Source organism: Barbus barbus (genome assembly GCF_936440315.1).
Source record: "Barbus barbus genome assembly, chromosome: 14".
In the NCBI taxonomy this organism is placed as follows: Eukaryota; Metazoa; Chordata; class Actinopteri; order Cypriniformes; family Cyprinidae; genus Barbus; species Barbus barbus.
In genome coordinates this window covers 26,341,135-26,366,883 of record NC_136742.1, presented here as the reverse complement: position 1 = coordinate 26,366,883, position 25,749 = coordinate 26,341,135, and the positions used below count along the sequence as shown (strand labels likewise).

Sequence of the window (25,749 nt, the reverse complement as noted above, 5' to 3'; positions counted from 1 at the left end):
GCCAACATGCTTTAAGTCCACATCCATTGTGCCAGTGCCGAAACACTCCTCCCCGACGTGCCTGAATGACTACCGCCCCGTAGCACTCACACCCATTGTAATGAAGTGCTTTGAGCGACTGGTCCTGGCACACCTCAAGAACTGCCTCCCACCCACACTGGACCCACACCAATTTGCCTACCGTAGCAATAGGAGCACTGAGGATGCAGTATGCACAGTACTGCACTCGGTACTCACACACCTGGATAATAACAACACATATACACGGATGTTGTTTGTTGATTTCAGCTCAGCATTCAACACCGTCATTCCCTCCAAGCTGATCACTAAACTTGGTGACTTGGGTGTTAACACCTCCCTCTGCAGCTGGATTATGGACTTTCTGACCAACAGACCTCAGCATGTTAGGTCAGGCCACACCTGCTCCACCACCATCACACTCAACACCGGCGTACCACAGGGCTGTGTGCTGAGCCCATTCCTCTACTCCCTCTACACCCATAACTGCAGGCCTATGCATGGATCCAACTCCATCATCAAGTTTGCTGACGACACCACAGTGATTGGCCTCATCAGAGACAACGATGAGACTGCCTACAGGGAGGAGGTACAGCACCTGGCTGCATGGTGCGCTGACAATAACCTGCTCCTCAACACCAGCAAGACAAAGGAACTTATTGTGGACTTCAGGAAGAAGAAAAGTGGAACGCATGACCCCATCCACATTAATGGGATGGTTGTTGAACTTGTCTCCAGCTTCAAGTTCCTGGGAACCCACATCTCGGAGGACCTGACCTGGACCACCAACACATCCAGCCTAGTCAAGAAGGCTCTCCAACGCCTCTTCTTCCTTAGGACACTGAAGAAGAACCACCTGTCTCCAACCATCCTGGTGAACTTCTACCGGTGTGCGATTGAAAGCATCCTGACCAACTGCATCACAGTCTGGTATGGGAACTGCACAGTTGCTGACCGCAAGGCACTGCAGAGGGTGGTGAAAACCGACCAACGCATCACAGGGACACCACTTCCTGCCATTGAGGACGTCCAGAGAAAACGCTGTTTACGTCGAGCTCGCGGCATTCTTAAGGACTCCTCTCACCCAGACCATAGACTGTTTAACTTACTGCCTTCTGGGAGGCGCTTCAGGAGCCTCCGATCAAGGACAAGCAGACTCAGGAACAGCTTTTTCCCTACAGCTGTTTCCCTATTAAACTCTGCCCAATGATACCCCCCTCACACACCACCACAAACTCTTCACCCCTCCCCATCATTAAATCGGTAAAAAAAAAACAAAAAAAAACATCCACACACTGAGTACTATGCACTGGAAATTTTTATTTCTATGCACTTTCAATGTTCATTGCACTAGTATTTATATATCTTAATGTATAGCATTCATATCCATTTGTAATTATTTTCATAGTTTTTGCTCATAGTGTACATACATTTACTGTACAATCCATCTGTATAGTATGTTCATATCACCCATCTGTATATCATACTGATAGTATTTAAAAACTTGTAAATTATGTCCATAGTACTACTGCCTTATCTGTATATTCTGTACATATGTAACATATTGTAGGCACTGTATATCCTGTACCTCTGCTTATTGCACTTCTGGTTAGATGCTAACTGCATTTCGTTGCCCTGTACCTTACATGTGCAATGACAATAAAGTTGAATCTAATCTAATCTAATCTAAAAGACACCCAGGAGCCAGAAATCTCGCTGACTGATAGGGGATCAAATACTTATTTGACTCATTAAAATGCAAATCAATTTTTTTTTAAATGCGTTTTTCTGGATTATTTTGTTGTTATTCTGTCTCTCACTGTTCAAATAAACCTACCATTAAAATTATAGACTGATCATTTCTTTGTCAGTGGGTAAACGTACAAAATCAGCAGTGTGTGTGTGTGTAACCTTAAATTAATACTTCTCTAATCAACATGGGCATGGATGCTTTATGCAATATATGTTTATTATTAGTGAAACCATAGTCAACATAGTGAATGAAGACTAGACATGTTTCATAGGTCATAGATATTTTTCAAAGAACTTGTTCATGTCTATTAGACACATGAAAAAAAGAGCATAGAAATACCAGGTTCCCATTACTTCTCTTTCTTTGCACTGAGCAATTTACTTACAAAACCTGTTTCCATTTTCGCAGGACAGGGCAGCTCACTTCTTCTGAACATGCAAAATATTCATTTATTATTACATTTCTATGCCTCTCTGTGCCCACATACTGTATTTTGATGCAGATAAATTCTCAATAAAACTGTTTTCATTGCTATATTTGACTTTTTCTATTGTCACACTACCGAATCAATATGAAATAGTGACTGAAACACGACACATTAAGACTTCTATGTTCACTTAAACAGCTCTCCCTTCCTAGATGTTAATCTGCACAAAAATCCTTATTTATAATCGAGCCGCCGTATGATGAAATCAAATACACTTAAGATAAAGACAATAGCTGTGGTATGATTGCGGCTATACTTGCATGTAAAATTAGAGAAGCAACATAATATCTGTTTTAATTGAAAGCACTGCTCCTCTCAGCCACTCGCTGAACAGAGCAGACGCAGAGAAAAAGGGGCACAGTGGGAAAGAGAAACCTCGCGCTCGTGCGGCTGTACTGGCGAGTCTCAGAAACTAAATATGGTTTGGGCAAACCCTAAAGATTTGTTCATAGGTGCTTTTTGAACAAAAAGTCGCTAAAGGAATTGCTAAATCTAGTGACAAAGTCTCTAATGCCTGTTTCACACATGCTCCGTCTGCAGTAGGTGATGCAGAAGCCAGTCCAGTTTGCAGTCCGCTCCTGATCCGCGGCTGTTTACCACAAACACAACATTTATCCATTATTTTGATTTCAAATCCAAACATTGTTAGCCTATACTGAGTGTTTTTTCAGCATTGTGAAAATCCTTTTATCACAGTAGCCTACAGTTACACAATCTTTCATAGACATATTCACGTTTAAACTCAATTAATATAAACAACGTATTAAATGCATTTGGCTATAGATTTGTATATTAAGTTGCTCAAGCAAGTGGAAACGCAACACAGCATATAGCCTACGTTGTGTTAGGCTATCACAAATATTTAAAATTAAAACCACTGACAGAAACAGTCGGCTCTCGTGAATTTTACATTTAAATCTTTATTACAACCATTCCCCTTAAAGAACTTTGTTTTTTTACCACCACAAGACACAAGTGCATATGTTGCCTTGTTTATCTAAAAGTGCACTTTTTTATTTGTTTTAAACCTAGCCAAAAAGCCTGTGAAACATAGTATACTTTAATTATATCTATTTATTGTGAAATTACTACATTTCCATGTCAATGAATGTTCATTGTCACTTTAATTCAGCGCGTGCAGCACAGCAAAAATAGACTCGTTGCGGAAACGATCGCTGCACCGCTCCAGGAACGCACTGCCGGACCGCAACCACATGCAGTGAGTGTGAACGCTTTAATCCGTTAACATGTCTGCAGGAAAAAATACGCACCGCAAACGCACATTAAACAGAAAATATTGAATAATAAAAAAAAACATTATTTTTCACATACATTTTTCAAATGTAGCCACAGATTTTCTGAATTTGAAAAAGTTTCGAGATAAGTAAGGAAAACCCTTAACACATGGCTGTTTGTGTCTTGGACCGTACAATCCATCTTTGGTTTTTAACTTTCATTTTGAAATATGACACTCAGAACACCTTGCATATTACAGTATGATTTATTGCGAGTATGGCATTTTTATTTTTTTTCTTTACAGGTTGTAATTACATTACTGTACCCTTATTGAAAACTCTTTTCTCCCCTAATGCTTGGGGGAAAAGGGGGCACCATGTGTCTGGCTTGAAATAGCAGGCACTTTATCATAGTTATGCTGGCATGTAGCACCACTTGATATATTTAAATGAGCAACCTGACACGCCGGCGATGTAAGCAGAATATATTCCTTTCCAGCAGATATTACTCTTGCTGGCTCTAATACCCTTGCAGTACTGGAAAATCACTTGGGCTGTGCTTGATCTTCCATACGTTTGCCAGAACCTTCTGTCTAATTGCTATCCTGTGGTCTGCACTGAACTCTCAGGTGTGTTAACTTTTTAAAAAACCTCAATTGGAAAAGGAATTTTTTTTTTTTCTGCTATTTTCATTTAGAAAGATTTTTCCACCTCACTGTAAAAAAAAAAGTAGTAATTATTTCCCATATATGTTTTATCTCTCAATGTTGTTTCTCACAATTACGATTTTATATCTCAAACTTGACTTTACTGTATATTATCAGGTAGAACATGAAACCACACAATTGTCATTATTTCTTTTACTTGCGTCTTTATATCACAACTGCAAGTTTATTAGTCATTGTGATTAATTATCAGAGTTGCAGCCTTTTTTCTTGTAATTTTAACTTATTTTTTGATAATTGTTAATATTTTCCATCTTTTCTTATCTCACAATTATTATTTCTCACAATTGAAACTTTGTACCTCAACATTAAATCACATAATTGTCAAATTGTTTTCAAAATTGCATCTTTCTCACAATTGCAACTTTTACTCATTACTCTTAATTGTGATTAATATATAAAACCTACAACTTTATTTCTTTTAATTTCAACAAATTTTGCTAATATACTGTATATGACTATCGCAATTGTGACTTTTTTCATACTTGCGACTTCATAAGTCAATTATTATAACTTTATCTCTCAAATTTGCTAAATTAAAGTACACAATTGCCATTAGCATAACTGCATTTTTATCTAACAATTACAACTTCATTACTTGTAATTGTGATTTAAATATCACAATCGCAACTTTATTTCTTGTAATTTCAGCTTATTGATGTGATGATTATTTCCCACAATTGTTACTGTTTCATAACTGCAACTTTAAACTCAATTACTAAATTTTATTTCTCAAAATTAAGAATTTATATCTCACAATATGACTTTATATCTGTAATATATGATATATTATTGCAGCATTATATCACACAGTTATTATTTCTCACATTTACAAATATAAGACTCAAAATTTTAATCACTTCTCACAACTTCATCTTTATTTCTTGAAATTGTAACACTTCCCCACAATTATTACTGAATTATTTTTTCTCCGGTGACTTCATTTACTAATGTAAACTTTATCTCACATTGACTTTTTTTATTTTGTCTCTGAGCTGGGAATGGGCTGTCATAAATCAGCCCTACACAAAAAAACTCTAAAAACAAAGGTTATCAAAGAACTTTTTTCCCTTATCTAAAACCATTTTGCTGTATTCAGTTCTCAAGTTGTTTACATGCTGTTTAAGAGATTAAATAGTTTTTGAAGTTACATCACCGGTTCTTCAGTTCATCGCATTAGTTCTAGATACCATCTGAGGAATGAATTCAGCGCGTGCAGCACAGCGGTGGTGATGGCGCAGTGGATAAGACACATGCCTTTGGTGTGAGAGACCCGGGTTCGAATCCACTGTGAGACACCAATGTGTCCCTGAGCAAGACACTTAACCCCTAGCTGCTCCAGAGGCGTGCGACCTCTGACATATATAGCAATTGTAAGTCGCTTTGGATAAAAGCGTCAGAAATAAAAAAATAAAATAAATAGATATCTTCAGATGAAAAGTAAGTCCTTCTGGGTTCTATTTTAAGTACTGTCCGTCCTAAACCTCTCGTCTCTAATTTATTCACATTCATGTACCCATGCACATGCGGACAGATTTATACAGACTTGATTTTATGAAAAGCAACTCTGGATATGCATAAGAGCCTCACCAAGGCATAATGTGACTTGCCTTTATTGATTTTTTGGAAATATTTATTCTGCTGTGATGCTCGAAGTGGGAAAGGCTGTGAGAAAGTGTCAAAGTTTATTTAAAATTCTCTGTGGAGTTTCTCTAGACTTCAAAAGCCTAATGTCTATCACTTCAGGGCTTTGGAGTGTATGTGCTAGCAAATATTTATGAGTGTGTGTGTGTATGCATTTTCACACAAGTGGCCTCGGCTCAGTGTGGCGGGACGCGCCGATGGTCTCACGGTGGTCCTCTCTGGTAGAGCTTTTAGATGTGATGTGATCAGCTAATAACTGATGTTTTCTGATCAAACACTTTCATACTGAACACTGTTAGTGATTTTGTTAATGGTCTGCGAGCTTCCAGCATGCTTTGCAGCATTAAATGAGCGTTAATACAGTACAGTTACTGTTACAGATATTTGCTTACCTTATTTGTCCTGACGTACTGTAGTTGTTAGTTGTTTGTTGTATGATGTTAAAAGCACATCTTTTATGTTTGCTGTTATGTAATAAATCTGTAGTTTCCTCCAGAAGACTTTATTGGTTGAATTAGGGATATTACAGTTAATTAAATCTAAAACCATAAAAAAACATTAAATGTTAACTGAAATCAAATAAAACATACTAAAAACTTTACCAAGAAACATTTAGTTTAACTTTATGTACTAAAATAACTAAAACTAAGGGGACGTTTACACAACACCATTTTCAAATTTGAACCATAAACGGAAAACTTTTGATGTCAGATTTCTGAAATTTTTGAAAATGATACTATTACCGTCTTCGTGTAAATATGTTCAGTCGACAGGTATGTGCGCAGGCACATATTGTTTCTTTACAAAGTGACATACTGGCATGGCATGAATAATACAGTGTTTTAGTCGTTTTCATGGATCCGTATGAATGGGGATCGGTTTGACAACGTTGTCATCTGTAAACAAATCTTCTCAAAAAAGCAAAGAAAAAACGTTTCAGTTTTTAGTACATTGATGTCGTGTAAACGTACCCTAAAATGAAATGTATAAAAACTAATATAATGATAATATACTACTACTACTCTACTAATATATATATATATATATATATATATATATATATATATATATATATATATATATATATATATATATGTGTGTATATGTGTATATCTATAGATATATAACAAATTAATAAACATGACCGATACACACAACTATATTACTAAAATTTTATTTTAAAATGTAAAATTTTAAAACGGCACAATTTATACAATAAAAACTCATTCAAATTATTAATTTAAAAAAATAGCATCTCAATGATACTAAAATAACACTGGCCTGAACATGCAGTGAATAAAATTTAAAAGATATTGAGGAAGCTCAAAAATCCTAATGCATCCGATTGGCTTGTATTTGTTTTGTTTTTTTTAATTATTAACTCTGCTGAATCCTGCTTTTATGGGCCAGAGCTGAAGGCCGCATGTAATTGGAATCCCTTTGTTAATCACAGGCGGTATAGATGGGCGGCACGTGGCTCAGAAATGGACCATGATCGAGCTGAGAGGCCATTGTTCACAGCACAGGTCTACTGCCAGAACTGATTGTTGTGCTCATCCACACCTCAGACCCTACAGATGAAAAACTATTGATGTGATTTAGCAAATAGAGTGAAGCTTTGGCATTTCAGTTTTCAAAGTCGTGATTGTTGTTGCTATTTTCAAAGCGCTGACAAGGGTATTGAGTCCCTGCTTGACCATAACGCAGAGCAAAATATAATGCACTGCTCAAAAATGGCATTGTCAGTGGTGCAGTTTTATTTTACATTACATTTAAAAAAAAATAAAAAAATTCTTAGCAGTCCAGCAGACTTTCTAAGATTCAAAAAACATGGTTGGCCAATATTCCGATTTTAAGATCTGGTGAAGACTGGGATAAATTAGAGCATTCTGGGAAATTAAAGTGTTCTTCCCTGACCTATTATGTTAAGATAAGCAATCCCATGACATTAAATCACATTAATGCACATGTTTTGCCCTTTGGTCTCACAACATCCATTTTTAAACCATTATTAATGCCATCCCATCATAATTACAATCACAGACCTCCTACCTTGAACAGTAGACTCACACTGGGAGTGAATCATTTCTCTGGACATGCTTCGCTCCATCTCTAACACAACTGCTGCTTTTGCTCATTAGTTCATTCTTGGTAGAATATCTCCTGTTGGGTCTTCACGTCTGATTCCCTCATGTTCATTAACGAAATATAACTCTAATGTGACATATTTATAGGAGCAAACAATGTCTGCAATGGCTGTCATTAGACCGTATGGAGCATCTGCTCAAAAATGTATATTCTGTTATTATTTACTCACCCCATTTTGTTCCAATCTGTATGTTGTTATTTTGTCTGTGGAAAACAAAAGGACTGTTTTCTTTTCCACTCTTTTCCATACAGAAACTTTTGACTGTGACTGTCAAGTTTTTTTTCCCATAGAACAAATAACAGCTTGCATATTTGGAATGATTTTCATAAATAATGATTTGCAGTTTTAAATCAGTGTTCTGTTTAGAATAAACCATGATTTAGAAGTCACTGTTCTATTTAAAAGTAGTAAATTATGATAAGTTTTAAAACATTTATTTAGAAATAATAAATCCTGATTTTTGATCAGTGTTCAGTAGTAGTAGTTTTAAAGTTAAAGTCAAATTTGATGTTTAAATGAGTGTTTTATTTAGAATTAATTTATGATTTAAACTCTTAAATTCAGTGTTCTAGTTAAAATGAATAAACCATGATTTACCATTTTAAATCAGTGTTCTGTTTAGAATTAATAAATCATTATTTATAGTTTTAAATTAGTGTTCTATTTAGAAGCAATAAACAATTTTCTGTTTAAATCCGTGTTCTATTTAGAATTAATAAATTATGATTTACAGTTATAAGTCACTGTTCTATTTAGTAATTCTAAATTAAGAATTTAAATCAGTGTTCTATTTGGAATTAATAAGTCATGATTTACATTTTTAAATCAGTGATCTTATTTAGAATGAATAATTATTACTTTAATCAGTGTTCCTAATCAATATTTAAATCAGCGTTCTATTTAAAATGATGTAAATTGTGAATTAAAGTTTCTATATGAAGTCAAAAATAACATTTTACGGTACAAATCAGTGTTATGTTTTGAATTAATAAATCATTGTTTACAATTTTACCGTTTAAAATCACTGTTCTAATTAAAAGTGGTCAATTTTAATTTAAAGGTTTCACTTTATGATTTAAAGTGTTCTATTTTGAATTACTAGATGATGATGATGATTTGAAGTTTTAAATCACTGTTCTATTTGGAATGAATACATCATTATGTAGAGTTCTTAATCATTCTTTAGACACTATATGAAGTTTATTATTGTTTTTCTGTCCTCAGTTTTCAGGCCTTTACCTGCTGTCCTTCATCATCATCGTCCTGGGACTGGTCCTGTACTCCTCCTCCTCCACCTACGTGGCACAGGATCCTCGCGTTTATAAACAGTTCCGCAACGTGGGAAACACTAACACAGACATGCCCACCGTGGGGCCCCTGGAGCCTTCAGTGACCTATACGAGCCTGGGTCAGGAAATAGAGGAGGAGCCTCGCGTAAGAGTTGCCTGAAGGGGGCGTGGTCTCTAAAAACCAATCATCCACTGCCCGGCCCAGCAGTCTGTAGAAAAACGAATGATAATGATCACTGAATGATGTAATCAACCACGTAGCAAACGAGTACACTGTGATCACGAACTGTCAATAGGTAGCAGTGACTTCTGTATATCTGAGATATAAGATTCATGTATAGAGATGATTTCACCTCATTGCCTCTTTCCCCTCGGCAAATTAAGTGTTTAGAAGGATTCGTGCTGACTGTTTTGTCCAAATGCTCAATTGTGAATGTTTTATTTTCTTATATGAGCACAAAGGGTTCATTGTATTTGAAAGCTTGACATGGTTTGTTTCATTACAGTTTCATCAATATTTAGCATTTTAAATGAGATCTATCTGACGAAAACTGCATTCTGAGTTTTACAATGCTGATTTGAGCCAGTGCCTTGCCATGTAATATTATTGTGGTTTACATTAGCCAATGAGAAATCATGACTTAAAAACAATGTCATCAGTACTGGACGTCATGTCATGATTGCATATTGTATTATCTGCTCAAAATTATAAATATTTCAATTCATCAGTCAGAAATACAAAAAGGGTAAAAAAAAAAGATGATTTTACACCCTTTAACTGTTATACCATATTCATTTTATATTTGTCATTTTGTTTTAATTCTGCCAAGAAAAAGGCTACATGCATTTGTATTAAATATAAAAGTCTGTGTAATAGCAATTGATTGTAAACTATTTTACTGCACTTGTCTTTGTTTTATAAGCAGTTCAGTCTTAATTGTCATCTTATTTGGATAAAATCCAGTACAATACATGTAAAGTATTCTGAACTGATATTGGAGTTTTTTGTTTTAAATTTTTTTTTTTTCATTCTTAAGTTGTCATTTAAATATTGGAAATTCTTAATGTGTCTGACTTGCTTAAAATAAAGTATATTTGTCTTAAACTCAAAAAACACGAATGGCCAAGCCTAGGAAAATGTATTTGACCTTGCAAAACATTACGCCAAAATCAAACTTTTACATATCAGACTACGTAATGTTGTAAACTACAATTTAAGGGGATAGTTTACCCAAACATGAAAATTCTGTCATCGTACTCCCTCTCATGTTGTTCCAAACGTATATGAACACACAAAAAATGTTGAAATTGTTGGTGTCCAGTCATTTAACGGTAGCCATTGACTTCCAAATGTATCCCCCCCCCCATATGGAATAGCTATGGTTTGTTCATTCACATTTTTAAAATTATCTTCTGATGTGTTCAACAGAAGAAGGAAACTCATGCATATTTGAAACAAGTTGAGGGTGAGTAAATGATGCAAATAAAAGCATAATCCCTAAAACAGACAAAATACTATATTGACCCATGGGGAACTTCAGGTACAGGACAACAGCAACATTAAGGCCTGGGGCCTGTACCATGAAGCTGGTTTAGCTGGCTAGCCTGGTAAGTTTAAGTTTAGTTTGCACCAATCCTGGGTTTTAGGTACCATGAATGTGGCTTGGCTTTTAGCTGTGTTCATTGCCATAGTAACTTACACTACAAGGCTATGTTCTGGTTTAGAGATCTCGAACTGAAATTGGACCAATCAGATATGAGCAAAGTGACATGTCTGACACACAAAAAAAGTATCTTCCTACAAATTAAAGATCACTATGAAATACCTTAAAAAAAGTCTGGCTTTAATGATAATTAGAATTTACATATGATTTATATAATTATAATATGATTTATATTGTTATTACTAATACAAGCACACAAGCACTTTTAGTTGAACAATTATCATAAAGCATTTATTTTAAATGAATATAAATATATACAGATCATATGTAATATAAATAAGTGGTAGAATCAATAGACAACACTTTAAAAATGACTGCATGTGACCTTACATGTTTGAGTCTATCACATATTAGCAACTATATAAAGTAACTTCAGAAGTTTCACTTGTGACTGCACTGATAGAGCAAGATCTCTTTCATGGACAAGTACTTCAGTGGAAATGCGTTTAAATTCATCATATCCTTTAATATCTTAACCTTTAACAAAAGAGTTTTGAAGTGAATCACACTTGCTCTGTGCTGTGATTGGCTGTTCGCCGCTGATTATCTCAGGATCAAGCCTGAGTTGACAGAGAAAGTTGATGATCAGTCATGGTACCAGATTGGAGTGGTTTGCTTTTGTCAACTCAAAACTTATCCTATAACTCTGAATTTGTTCAGCCACCATCATGGTACAGGCCCCTGGTTTCACAGACAGGGTTTAGACTAAACCAGGTTTAGACCATAGTTCAATTAGGAGATTTAATCATTTTTATAAATGTGCCTTAGAAAAAAACATTACTGTTGTGCATCTCGAGACAAAACAAAGGCACTGATATATTTTAAGATCAGTCAGTGCAAGCTTCTTTCAGTTGAAACAGCTCAGATTTACATTTTAGTCTGGGACTAGGTTTGAGCTTTGTCTGTGAAACCGGGGGTAAAAGTAAAATTCACCTCTTGAAGATATTCAAGAATCAAGACAGAGCGTAGAATATATCAGCATTACAAACACACTGCAAACAAGAAATGCGTTTTTGTCATTGCTGTTGGGAAATGAAGTGTTTATCTTATGAATATTTATTACGTAACGTTTCAAAAATGCCTACCCGATGGCGAATTAAACGCTTGCAGTATGAATGTTAATTAGTTTAAGCAGGTATGTAGCCAAGCAACGTCTGCGTGACCTCATTTATATTCATGAGCGACTCCTTAGAGATGTACCTCCCTATGACCTCTCTCAGGTGGTTTCTTCCTAACCTTTAACACCTGAGAGGCGGCTGCAAGCAGCGCGGTGACACCGGCACAGGTATGGCAGACTTCAGCGCGACCTGGGAGCGTGAGCTGCTGGAGCAATTCTCCTGCCTGAGTGCCGCCACAGACGAGGAGCCCCATCTGAATACAGCAGATATTACTTCGGAAACGGGCTTATTGCATTTAAGTGATGAAGTTCTCCTGGTTATACTGAGGAACTTAGACCCAGTGTCGCTGCTGAGGCTCGGCAGCACGTGCAGCTTATTGTTCCGAGTTTGCTCGTGCAACTCTCTGTGGACCACACACCTCCAGGTATGATTTGCGTGGGAATTTGATTCATCACAATGAGTCGAATCTTCTATATTTGTTAATTCTTACTTTATGCATTGTACATACTTAAGCCAGTAGGTGGCGAACATCGTGTTATTGGGAAATATTTGAATCATGTCCAAGCGATTTTTTTTTTTTATTATTAATGCCAAGGCAACAAAGATAAAAGTACATAAAATATAAACATTACGTACAAAGAGGTGACTTTACATGCAAAGCACCATTTTTAGATGTATGTAACAAGTAAATAATCCAAAACCAAGCTTAACAAAATAAGTAAAAAATTTTTTAATAAATTAACTGTTTTAAGAGCTTTAAGATTCTGGAAGCTGAAATAGCATGGATGTACTGTTGAACCTCTTTTTTAAAAACAATAAAGGATTTTGATGAGAGAGCTTACTGCGGTGAATATGAAACTTTGCAAGAAATAATAATAGGTTAAAATATTCAATAGTTTTATCTTTTTGCATATTAAAGAAGCCAAACAGTACATCCTTGAAAAGCAAAGAGAAACCCTGGAGCACATTGCGATTGATTACATTAGAGAATTCAATCCAAAATAGCTGCATGTGATGACAATCCCAAAAGACATGCATATCAGTTTCATTAGGGTCACCACAAAAAACACAGCTTGTATCTATATTTGATTTGAACCTTTTCAAAAACACTTTAGTTGGGTAAAATCTGTGTAACAATTTGAATGAGATGTCTCTAACCTTGTTAGTTATGATGTATTTTGAAGACAGAGTCCATACTTTTTTCCAGTCAATATGATTAACAACATTCTTCCAGTAAGACACCACATATGGAGTTCTTACAAGCTCCTTCTGAAAAAGGGATCTAATCTTATAGTTACGTGATGAAGGATGTGACAAAAAGCATAGTTTTCCTACTGGGATTTCAAATGGGTCTAAAGAAATAGGTAAAGTGCTGGGTGATCTAACAGAGTCCCTTAAAAGCATGACAACTCCTTTAGGAATAGCATCCATGACAATGGAGAATTCTTTGGGAGTTACTGGGAAGTCAAATTTACATAAAAATTCTTCGTAACTTAAAATAAGGCCTTCTGAGTTAAGTAACTGAGAAAATCAAAATAGTGTCCAAGCGATTCGGAACCGAGTCAAACGCTGAGCAAGTACTTATAGAGAAAATGTAATCCTGCACCACAAAACTAATCACAAGGGTCATTTAAAAAAGAGAAATCATCTGAAAGCTGAATAAATAAGCTTTCCATTGATGTATGGTTTGTTAGGATAGGACAATATTTGGCCGAGAGACCGCTATTGAAAATCTGGAATCTGAGAGTGCAAAAAAAAAAAAAGTACAAATATTGAGAAAATTGCCTAAATGAAGTTCTTAGATATTACTAATCAAAAATTAAGTTTTGAGATATTTATGGTAGGAAATTTACAAAATATCTTCATGGACCGTGATCTTTACCGAATATCCTAATGATTTTGGCATAAAAGAAAAATCAAACATTTTGACCCATTCAATGTATTGTTGGCTATTATTGCTATAACCCGTGCTACTTATGACTGGGTTTGTGGTCCAGGGTCACAAATAAGAAAACGATTATAATATGTTATACAGTTTAAGAATGTCCTTGACTCAAATGTAACTGAGTGATCTGACAGATAATCCATGTATAAGACCGTGATGTCTGATTAGTTTATTGCCACTCCGAGACTAGTTCAAGACACTAAGCTTTTACCTATGATAGAAGTTACTGAATAACTTTTACATATGATATTTGATCTTGATATATTCAGTCTTGGAATGCAGCTTAAGTGAACGAAAAATACATTTGGTGCATGTTTGTGAATTAGAGTCAGTCAGCTAAAATATTCGAAAATGATTCGAGCACTCAGTATGTTTTTAATTTGGACTTTTTTTTTTTTTTTTTTATTAAAAGGTAACACTACTTTTTTTTCTTTTTTTTTTTTGCAAAGTCTCTTTGCAATTTACACAGTTCTCAGAGATTCAAATTTTTGTCATACTCCAGCAAAATTAATCCTGCATGGACCCCAAAATCCACAATCAGCATGATGACAATCCAACTACATGTGGGTCAAAGACGAAAAAAGGGTTTGAGCATAAAAACTAAGTGCAGTACTGCTTTAAATTATTGTTGCCCCCCCCCCCCCAAAAGTAAGTTTTGTTTAATTTTATTTAAATTGTTTTTGATTTTCTGCGCAAAAAATAAATATACATTTTTCCCTGATTTACAGAAGACACCCACTAAAATGTAATTCAATGTAACAATCTTGTCAGGCATATTTACACACAAATCAATTTATGACATATTAAAAGACTAATTACTTTCACCCCAAATACCAATAAGTTGTAATTTTACACTTTTAAAATTTGCCACTATCCTAATTTTTGCTCATTTGTCAGTAAGAATTTTTTACTCATTTAAAACACAATAAAATTTAATATGCTCGCTTATTCTTTTATATATTTTAATGTACAAGTCAGAATAAGCATGTTGTTTGAATTTTTACATAAATAGTTTCACTGAATGACAATGTAACATTATTTCAACCAAATTTTGACATTTTATTCTCCAAAAACTTATTTGAAACCTTAAAAGTACATTTACATTTTTATGCATTTAGCAGACGCTTTTATCCAAAGCGACTTACATTGCATTCAAGTTACAGTTTTTACATTTTATCAGCTCTTGCTTTCCCTGGAAATCGAACCCATGACCTTGCTCTGGTCATGGGTTCAGAGCAAGTGCTCTACTATATGAGCACTTGCTCTGCTATATGAGCCGTGCTCTACTATATGAGCTACAGGAAAGTAGACACAATTTCTTTTGTCTTTGACCCGTGTACCTAAGAATTTAAATAATTGTTTTATTCCCATTACATTCATGAGGTTTGGGAGATTTTTTTATTTATTTATTTTGACCTGCAGGCTTGAAGTGGTTTAGTGTAATTAGTGGTCCTAACAGACTATTCCGGTGCTCCCTTGCATGCTTATTCTCTCCAAAATCTCTCCACAGGATTCGTTTGGGGTCAGTCTGTCATATACCCAAGCCCGGTGTCCCGTAACGGCCAAAACTGCCTTCCGTCTGGTTTTCATGTGGAGATCCCTCTTCAGAAACATCTACTGTAACCGTGCGTTTCAGGAGAAACTCTTTGTGGAGATCCCGCTCGCGCCACATAAGTACTGGATCCAGTGGCTCGTGTTGGAGGAAAGCGTTCCCTTGCCTTCAGTGAGGCTTCCCTGCAGCGATGTGGAGAAACTGTGGGGAATCTCTGCAGATTTGTTCCAGGACAAACTCCAAGGTGGTCATACTCTCAGCTGTCACATGGGGCTTTCCATGTTTAATTTTAGCCTAACATGTGTTGTTCTGTTTCCCAGAGAAAACTGAAGATTGTGACGCCCTCAAGTTTGAATGGAGGGAGCTGTATCATCTTGCACTGAATCATCATGGTAGTGTCTCACTGGTCTTTCAGCATGTCCTCAGCCAGCACCAAAACAGTGGTGAGATATTTGCATCCCATTTCGTGAAACTTGTCTGCTTGCCAGGTTTTTAGGAAGCTTAATGGCCAAATAAAAAGTGAGAGAATGTTGCGAATATTGTGATTTTAATATTGCAAAATAATATAATATATTATGCAATATATCCTTGCTTTAATCACGCCTACTGTATTGTCGTCTTAAACAAAAGGACATGAGGGTGTCTGGGTGCTCTTGTTGGTCTGGTTGACCTTTTATATGTCTTTGCTTTCTCTGTTTTGCTTCCCCCCCTTTGAAAGTAATGGGATTTCTAAAGAAAGATGTAGTAATCCAATTTTTTGCACTGGTGAATCACTTCAAACTGCTGTGATGGGCCCTTGATCGGAAAGTTGGGGTATGACACACAGTTTTTGAGTGTGTCTAAAGAAGGACTGTGACTCATAGTTCACCCTCACCTGGTATTTCCTGTTTCTTTTAATACTCTAGTATAAAGGCCCATGTTCGCTTTGAACAGGATGTAGTGCATCCTGGTCAGTGATGATCTAAAGTTCTTTCAAACTTCCACCTGAGGTTTTGGAGTTCCTTTAAGGTGCAATTGTACAGATTTATTTATCAATGCATTTTATTGCAGTGTTATTTTTTTCTGCTCATTAGCTTTCAATCTGTAGTATTGTTGACATTTTTATGTGCTGATTTTAGAGCACACAGAGCTGGAGTGCTTGTACCATCAATACGTCCAGTGCAGGTTCCAGTGGCTCTTCACGTATTGGTTGTTTCGTCAGCCAGCTCCGTACAACAAGCAGCTGCGATCCATTTTCCTGCAGTGGAAGAAGCACAGCAAGAGAAAGGTGGCCACCTGGGGTGAAACCCTGTGTGATGTGAGGTACCTGGCCTCCCTGCACCCCATCACCAAAGACTACTGGAGAGGCCGATTGGCCCGGGGAGATGAGAGCCTCGGTAAGATATTTGGTTAAATAATTTAAAGGTGATGTTGATGATTTTTATTAAGATTTATTGAATAGCTATTATTATTATTATTATTATTAGTATTATTAGTGTTTTAATTTATTCTTAATATTAATATTGCTATTATTTTGCTTTTACTTTTTAATAATAATAACAATATTCATTTTCCTTTCATTTTCTTTAACCAGGTTAAACTCGTTGAGATTTAAAATCTCTTTTGCAAGAGTGACCTGGCCAAGAAAGTGGCAACAAATAACATAGCATGTACAAGTTTACATCATAACAAAACACAAATCAAAGATCACAACAACAATTCACCAAAGGATAAAACACACAGCGTTAAAAGTAGCTTAAATCCGTGTAATGATGGAAGCACAGTTAGCTTTAGAATGCTTTGAAGATTGTTCCAAGACACAGTAGCATTATATCCAAAGCCCTTTTTTTCTACCTCTGTTCGCACACGAGGGATTTTAAAATGTAACTGATCATTGGAACGTAATGAATAGCGTACCTTTGATTTAGAAAAACTCTGTGACAAATAGGATGGAGTTATACCGCAAATAGCCTTATAAATAAAACCATACCAATTGAAACTTCTCCGGGTATACAACGATGGTAACTCGGCCTTCTCATTTATTATTATTATTTTTATTTTTTTAATCAAAAATATATTTTTTAAAAATAACTTTTGTATGTAAACAGATCGCATAGCTTTATATAAATTTTATTATTATTTGTTTATTATTATTAGTGCGGTTTTATTATTATTTGTTTATTATAATTGTTTTGAAATGTAGTATTATTATTATTATTATTGTTAATTTAGTATGTCCTATGTAAACGGATTGCACACCTTTATGTAAATTAGTTGCTTTATGTATTAGTGTTTTATTGTTGTTATTGTTTTGCATTAATAATAATAATAATAATAATACTTTTTTAGAGTTTTATTTAAACTGATTGCATACCTTTTATATAAATTAGTTTATTTATTTGTTTATTGAATAACATTTAAGTTATTATTATTAGCTTTGTTAAATGTAAACAAAATGACATTATATATTTATTATTATTATTATTATTAGTAGGAGTAGTAGTAGCATTTGTATATAAAATGCCATTATTTTATGTATTTATTATTATTACTAGATTACTATTTATTATTATTACTACTACTACGCTTCTTAAAAAAAAATTAAAGGAAACTATTAGCCTATTATTTGTAAAACTGTTTTTCCCCCCTCTTCCTTCGTTACTGGCATTTGCAAAATCTATTATTGGTCAGCCTCTGCTGGAGAATTGGCTTAATCTGCAAGCCCTTGAAGAGTCGAGCAAAACCTGCTGTATTTGCTGGTGTTTTGTGTTCTCTGTCGGTCTCGTGTGGTGCTCTCTCTTGAGGAATTATGCCTGTACCAGTCCTTTGGCAGGAAATCCGTCTGTAGATCAAATGTTACTGCTCCAGTCTCTTGGAGTATCATCTCATCTTCTGACTCGTTTCTTTCCATCAGGGATTCAGACTGTCGGAAACTACTTCTCCATGTGCAAGTCTCTCATGGCCTGGATCTTGGGCCGCGATTGGGGCCGACTGAAGCGAAGAAAGGTATGTCTATGGAATACATGAAAGAAACTGAACAATATTTCAGTCTGAATTTTAAAACAATTTTTTTTTTTTTCTTTTGACATGAAGTCCTCTCTCCCTGGTGTGCATTGTGATGTTTGAATAAATTTGACATGCTGTCTTTCCAGGGTCTACGTTTTCTTCACACATGATTGTTCCCTGTTCTGTTCCAACTGATATCTCTCTTCCCCAACTGAAAAATGCCAAATAAGTTCCTCAGAGGACGTGATCTTAAATATTCCATCAGTGCTCATCTTCTGCATTTCATTAGCCAGGGAAAATTATTTCACAGGTCACGGCGTGAGCAGACGCTCATATCTAATGGCTGCCTAAATGGATTATAGACGTATCGGTGCATGTCTCAGTCAATTACATCACATGTCTGAGCATACGAACTCTCCTGCGGTTATACGCTGTTTTACAACACATGTGACCATTCAAGGACACACAGAGGACCAGAGAGACATTAAATGTGCATTTTATGTTTTCCAACTAAGGTTAATGTAGTCAGTTTCATTTCAGGGTTTTCATGTATGTGCTTTGCATAACCTATATGCTTGATATCAGCATAGTCTTTGACTTGGATATTAAGATATTTTAATGCTAATTGGATAGCACTTTGTGTGGAATTTTATTTTTTTGCACTTTTATTAATATGCAAATTTGGTTTTGTTCCCCTATGCGTGCTATTTTCAGGAGCAAGGTCAGGTGGAATATTGTTTGCTGATGGAGTGATGTGTCATTGGCAGGTTTATGAAGACACACTGGAGGGTGTGTATCTTCTGCTGAGACGGGAAATGCAGGAGACGCTCATCGAGCACGAGCGCTTCTGGCAGGTGGCCAAAGTCCAGATGACTCGTGTCTGTATGCTGGAGGAGACGGCTGCAAATTATGTCAACTGGAAAATGATTGAGTCGCTCCCCTACTACAAGTCAGTCCTGCTTGAGTCTGTTCGATTACTCTGTCTGTCTGACTTTCTCTCTTTCCCCCAAGAATACAGAATTAGGCATATAATGTAATGAAAATGACTCACTGAAAATGTTTTAATTAAATTTAAATGATTTAAAGAACATTTTATTTTAGATTTTGTAAAATCTTTTTTTTTTTTTTACACATTTAAAATTAATTTTGTTTAAATGCATAATGTTAGCTTGATTTGATTTAACTTAAATTTGTATGCCTAAATAGAAATAAAAATTAATGTTTAATTTAAAATAAAAAACCTTAAATTTAAGCTGACTATGTATTTAAATACAAGTAAAAAAAATCTTAACCTTAATCTTTGTTTTAATATTTGTTGTTATTTAAGATGTTTATTTGTATTTTTTTATTAATTAAAAAAAACTAAAGTGTTTAATTTGTACTTTTTTTCTTAAGTTAGCTTTATTTTTTAGATAAATTAAAACAATCTAACTTTAATATTTAAAATTGAAAATTGTATTTAAACATTTAAAAATACTAAATTGAGCTAACGTTTAATTATTTTATATAAAATGAAAATCTTGTGTTTTCGTAATTTTATTTCCTTTAAATTAAATAAAAAAAAAATCTCTTTTTTTACCTTTTTAAAAATGTATTTAACAATTTTATTTAAATTAAGCTTGAAGTTTTTTTTTTTTTTTATGTGCTTATTTAAATACAAATAAAATATAAATGTATAAATAAAATGAAATACAATGCAATAAATTAAGCTGACATTATTTATATTTAAATAAGCTTTTTTACTAAACCGATTTAAAGTAAGCAGCTGTTGGAAACTCAGAAGCGAAGACCAGGGGACTCTTTGGTATCTTCAGCAGAGTTCTTTGAGAACACGCAGCATGGTGCTAGAGTCATCAAAAGCCTAACTAAGGCAGTGTTACATTGTAGTTTATATACATTTAGGGGACAGTGCTTAGGAATGGAGACAAAGCACCTGGGTGACGACCTTAAAGCATGTAAATGAAGTATTCAGGTATAGCAACCTGCCCCATTTAATCACTCCTAATCTAATCGGCATAACTCCCCAAAGACTGGGGCAGGAGCCATTACAAACAAGGTGAGAGTCTCCATCATCTGGCTCATTTGACTTGCAATAAGAGAATAGGAACTGGCAGGAACCTCTTGCTACAAACTTTGTTTAACAGAATCGTCCATCATCTTTACCATAAATGCTAAATACAGTGCATTTCACTTTAGTTTTTTTGGTGATTGTATGTAAGGACATAGGATCAGTAAATCTAAGACAGATTCTTAATTTGTAATTCCACACAGCCTAATTTTATGATGGCGATTGTAGTCTTCAGCACATTGTGCACAAAGCAACTGCTATGCAAAGCTTATTTTTATAACATGTTAAAAATCAGAACTGATGCAGCGTTTTGCTTGAATGAGGCTCTTTCACAATTATCATGTTATATTAGTGACATTTATTTGTTGGTACCCATAGGAGCGTTGCTTTTAGCATTCCCATCGATCACTATTTTCAGGCTATAAATTGTTGCTCTATTACTCGAATTGCTGTCGTTTCCATTTAAAAACTAGTGGTGACAGTGTTGAGCTTTAGTAGTGGTTGGCTTTCAGACTGGGCTTTGAAGCCTGGAGAGTGCGCTGGGTGGAGATACGAGCACCGCTGGCAGCTTCAAACAAATATAGCCCGCAGTAACTTACGGCCTGAGATCCGCAGCCAGTCGATAATATCTTTTGAAGTGTATAGTGACTGATCTCAAAGAGCATGGACTGAACTCCGCTCTAAAGTCAGCCTGATCCCACAGCATCAGAGAACAGTAGTGTGAAAAGTTAAGTGGGATGTTCCTTGAGGCCGATCGTCTTACATAAGCAGATGTGTGAGTGATTGAAGTGGTAAAATGCTCACTTGAAGAAACGAGAAGACCTGAATATTATAGTGCTTTTTACCCATACTGGACAAACATTTTCATGCTATGGCACTTTAAGATATAGTTTTTATTTGTATTTATTTCCTTGCTATGGCACGGTATTGTTTCTTTTCATTTGTGTGGGTGTCTTTTATTTTCATACTTTCGTGCTATGGCCTTTTAAAAAAAAACAAAAAAAAAAAACAACGTGTGTGTGAATAAATTTTCATGCTATGCCACTTACATCAAAATAAAATTTAAATTGTCATAGCATGGATAATACAAGTGTTTTTTTTTTTTTTTTAATTTTATGTTTGTACTTCATCTTGCAAATATTTTTGTTAATGTTGTTTACATTTTATTTTAATATGGCACTTTAACGCGTGCGTGCCATAGCATAGAGTATGATGATGATAATAATAAAACTACTTTACAATAGTGTCATTTGTTAACATTAATGTATTAACTAACATGAACAAAGAATGATCAATACATTAAACTATTTATTCATCTTTGTTCATGTTAGTTCATAGTGCATTAACTAATGTTAACAAACACAACTTGTGATTTTAATGCATTAGTAAATACTGAAATTAACATTAAGATTAATAAATGCTCTAGAAGTGTTGTTCATTCTTAGTTCGGTAACTAATATTGTTAATTAATGAACCTGATTGTAAAGTGTTACCAATAAAAGCAACTTGTATGTAAACTTTAGTTTTATTAATGTTTACTTTTTTCATGCTATTGCACAAAACATTTTTATTATTCCTTTAAGTTTTATACAAATTTTAATTATATGGCACTTTAAAGTGTGTGTGAGCATATGTATGTTTATATGTGTGTGTGTGGATGGATGGATGGATAAACAGTCATGGCCAAAAATATCGGTACCCTTGGTAAATATGATCAATGAAGGCTGTGAAAATGAATCTGCATTGTTAATCCTTTTGATCTTTTATTAAAAAAATTCACAACTCTAACCTTTCACTGGATAAGAATTTAAAATGGCAGGAAATATCATTATGAAATGTTTTTCTCTAATACACATTGGCCACAATTAACGTCACCCTTTTATTCAATACTTTTTGAATCCTCCATTTGCCAGTTTAACAGCTCTACATTTTCTCCTATAATGCCTGATGAGGTTAGAGAACACCTGACAAAAGATCAGAGACCATTCCTTCATCCAGAATCACGCCAGACCCTTTAGATTCACAGCTCCATGTTGGTGCTGCTTCTTTTCAGTTCACCTCACTCATTTTCTACAGGGTTCAGGTTAGAAGACGGGAATGGCCAGCAGAAGCTTGGTTTCCAGTCGTGTCTGATAATTGAATATGCTAGAGTTTGTTTTTGGACGAGTGAGGAGAATTTTTCTTGAAACCCTCCCAAACAACGTGATGGTAGGTGCTGTTTGACAATTTATAATTTTTTTTTTTTTAAGGTTTTCTGACCCTCAGACTCAACTATTTTCTGCAATTCTCCAGCTGTGGTGCTTGGAGAGTCTTTAGCCACTCAAACGCTCCTTCTCACCGTGCATTAGGATGATATAGACACACGTCGTCTTCCAGGCAGATTCATAACATTTTATGTTGATTGGAAAGTCTTAATTATTGCCCTGATGGTGGAAATGGGAACTTTCCTTAAAGCCAATTCACTAATTTGTGAAGCTCAATTATCTTTTGCTGCACATCAGAAATATATTCTTTGGTTTTTCTCATTGTGATGGATGATTAAGGGAATTTGGGTTTTGTTGTCCCCCCTATTTATATTTCTGTGAAACAGGAAGCCATGGCTGGATTATTTCATGTTCATAATCACCCTGGAGTGCTCAAAATTGTGAATATGAATGGGAATATACTTCAGAGATATTTTACTCATAAGAATTTTCTAGGGGTGCCAATAATAGTGTCCAACGTGTATTTGAGAAAAACATTTCATAAGATCAAAAGGATTAATGCAGCTAAATTTTCACAGCCACCTTTGATCATATTTACCAAGGGTGCCGATATTTTTGGCCATGACTGTGTGTGTATATGTGTGTGTGATAGATAGATAGATATATATATATATATATTATATATGCGCGCACACACATACGTGTGTATTAATTTTTTATTTGCACAAAACTCTCAAAATAAAACTGTTGTAGTTTAGCACTTCCCTACAATCTTATCTCTCTGTCTAATTGATCATTAGCATTCAAACCATCAGTCCTGCTTGGCTGGTTTTAAATTGAGCTAATAATCCACATTTGAGGAGGTATATGTCTCCGCATGTGTTTGCTGCACACAAATTGAGTTTTCTTAAGTGTTTTTTTCTTCCAGGGTGTTTTGTTTGAAGCTGTACCAGTCATTATAAAGGAGCAAATCTCCAGAGACTGTAAAGATGAATGCCTCGTTGTTCAGAAGTGCTTGAAAAATTACTTTCCCCGCAAAAGCCATTACGTTGTTCTTGGTTTTTAATTCTCATTGTGGCTTATTAATAAAGGTTGTCTTATTTCCCAAGCTTATGAAATAACAAATAATTAGATTTGCCTTGCTTTGTGTAGCTGCTTTCACAATGGTTTTCCAACTCATGCATATAATGTGGTGTTTTTATTTTTTTTCTTCCCCTCTTTTTAAGGCTGTATCTGGTGTCTGGTAATTCGGTGTACCTGGATCACGTTCAAGGTTTCTTGCATAGAAAGAGGCTGATCCGGAATTGGATTTACCTGGAGGAGAACAGCTGGGCGAGACAGTTGCTGCCTGAATCGCTCTACACGCTGCTGGAGTTTGACACCAAGATCTCTCAAGGTGGGTTCAGCTAACATGATGTGAACAACACGCGTAAAAGGACCCGGAATCGATCTAAATGACTGCACAGCAACCATGCATAACCCAGTGCCACAGTAGCTCATACTGTGATTAATGCCCCATTTTAAATTTGTAGGCTTTGCCAGTGGTTTTGTTGTCTTCTGAGACCCTCAGGTCTCGCCTTTGCTGCCCTCAGTATGTTTCCTCTTATTAGATTGTCTCATCTTTTTATGCTGATGCTGTCTTCTAGAACGCTGCTCACCAAGTTCATCTTGGTTCAGCAGATGTGTTGGTGTTAATCCAGTCCTCTGTGAACCGTCAGGACAGCACAGAGTTCATGAGATTTGCATTAGCAGGATCTTTCCTATCAAAGCGTCTTACAAGTTTTATGTAAATGCCCGTTTTAGTACTTGCCAATTTGTGATTTGATTAAAGCAATGTAATGAAAGGAAATAAGAGAACTAAAATTTTTATAATTATTTGTTAAAATATAACATGTAATAACAATGAAATATTGACATTCCATACCATGGAAATCAAAACATTATTAATTTTAAATAATATAAGAACAATGGCATGAAATAAACAAAATATTTTTCAAAAATTCAAACATGTATAATGTTGTTATATAGTGTTAACTGTTTTTTTTTTTTTTTTTAATTACTGTTTGCATTTAGTTTTCATGCTGTGGCATTTTAGGATTAAGGTGTAGTAATGTAAACATTAATAAATAAAAAAAATATTGATTTAATATATTAATGTACGTTTTTACTAAAGGAGATTAAATATTCAAAATAACTTTTTATTGTAATGTGTAATAAATATTAAGACGAAATGTATATAGTTCTTAATATAAAATGTAAAATTCTTTTGTCTATTTTTAATTTTTAAAATATGATTTAGATTTAAATGTTTATTTTAAAATCAGCAATTGTGTACATTTATCATGAAAATGTATTGTGTAGATCAGTCACCTTCCTGTCTACATATTGTATCTGAATTGGCCATTTAAAAGAATAAATAAGTGAAGGTTGGTTTGTTTCCTGATGGCCATCAAACATGGATAACCTTGATTGTGTGTTTTGTTTGAACAGAGAGTTTGCACGGGGACTGTCTGACGGCGCAGCTGAGTCGACTCATGTGGCTGTACCTGAACTCTGGGCAGGAGCTCTATCTGCAGGCGCTGAAGGGAATGGTGCTGCAGTGCGCTCAGGACTGTTTTAGCCATCTCAACACGCTTCAGGCCTGTCAGGTGCCTGTGGTCTAGACCACATACACACACAAAACCTCTGAAGTGTTTTAACTGCCTTTTTATAACATGCCTATGATGGGTTTTTTTTAAAAACTTTGTATTTTTAGACTCTTTTTTTTTTTTTTTTTGGCAACCACTTTTTAAGTTGTTAGTCCTCGGGTTTTAGTGCACAAAATCATTCATTCTCAATTTATGTAAATGTAGT

At 35.0% G+C, this 25,749-nt stretch overlaps 2 protein-coding genes across 2 annotated transcripts in view; both read left to right on the top strand.

The window, feature by feature from the left end:
* Window positions 1-10,408, top strand: part of LOC306879821 (solute carrier family 35 member F1-like) — a 92,644-nt gene extending 82,236 nt beyond the window's left edge. Inside the window, exon 8 of the mRNA XM_079433021.1 lies at window positions 9,236-10,408. Within this exon, the coding sequence (XP_079289147.1) occupies window positions 9,236-9,460 (225 nt within the window). The 3' untranslated portion in view covers window positions 9,461-10,408. The remainder of the gene's footprint in view (window positions 1-9,235) is intronic.
* Window positions 10,409-12,311: 1,903 nt separating this feature from the next.
* Window positions 12,312-25,559, top strand: LOC306880388 (uncharacterized protein; the record flags this gene model as incomplete). The annotated part of the gene is made up of 8 exons (XM_079433879.1): window positions 12,312-12,566; window positions 15,598-15,883; window positions 15,960-16,079; window positions 16,758-17,015; window positions 18,533-18,624; window positions 19,392-19,573; window positions 24,123-24,292; window positions 25,387-25,559. 8 exons carry the CDS (start codon window positions 12,312-12,314, stop codon window positions 25,557-25,559), a joined length of 1,536 nt encoding a protein of 511 aa, XP_079290005.1.
* Window positions 25,560-25,749: the final 190 nt, after the last annotated feature.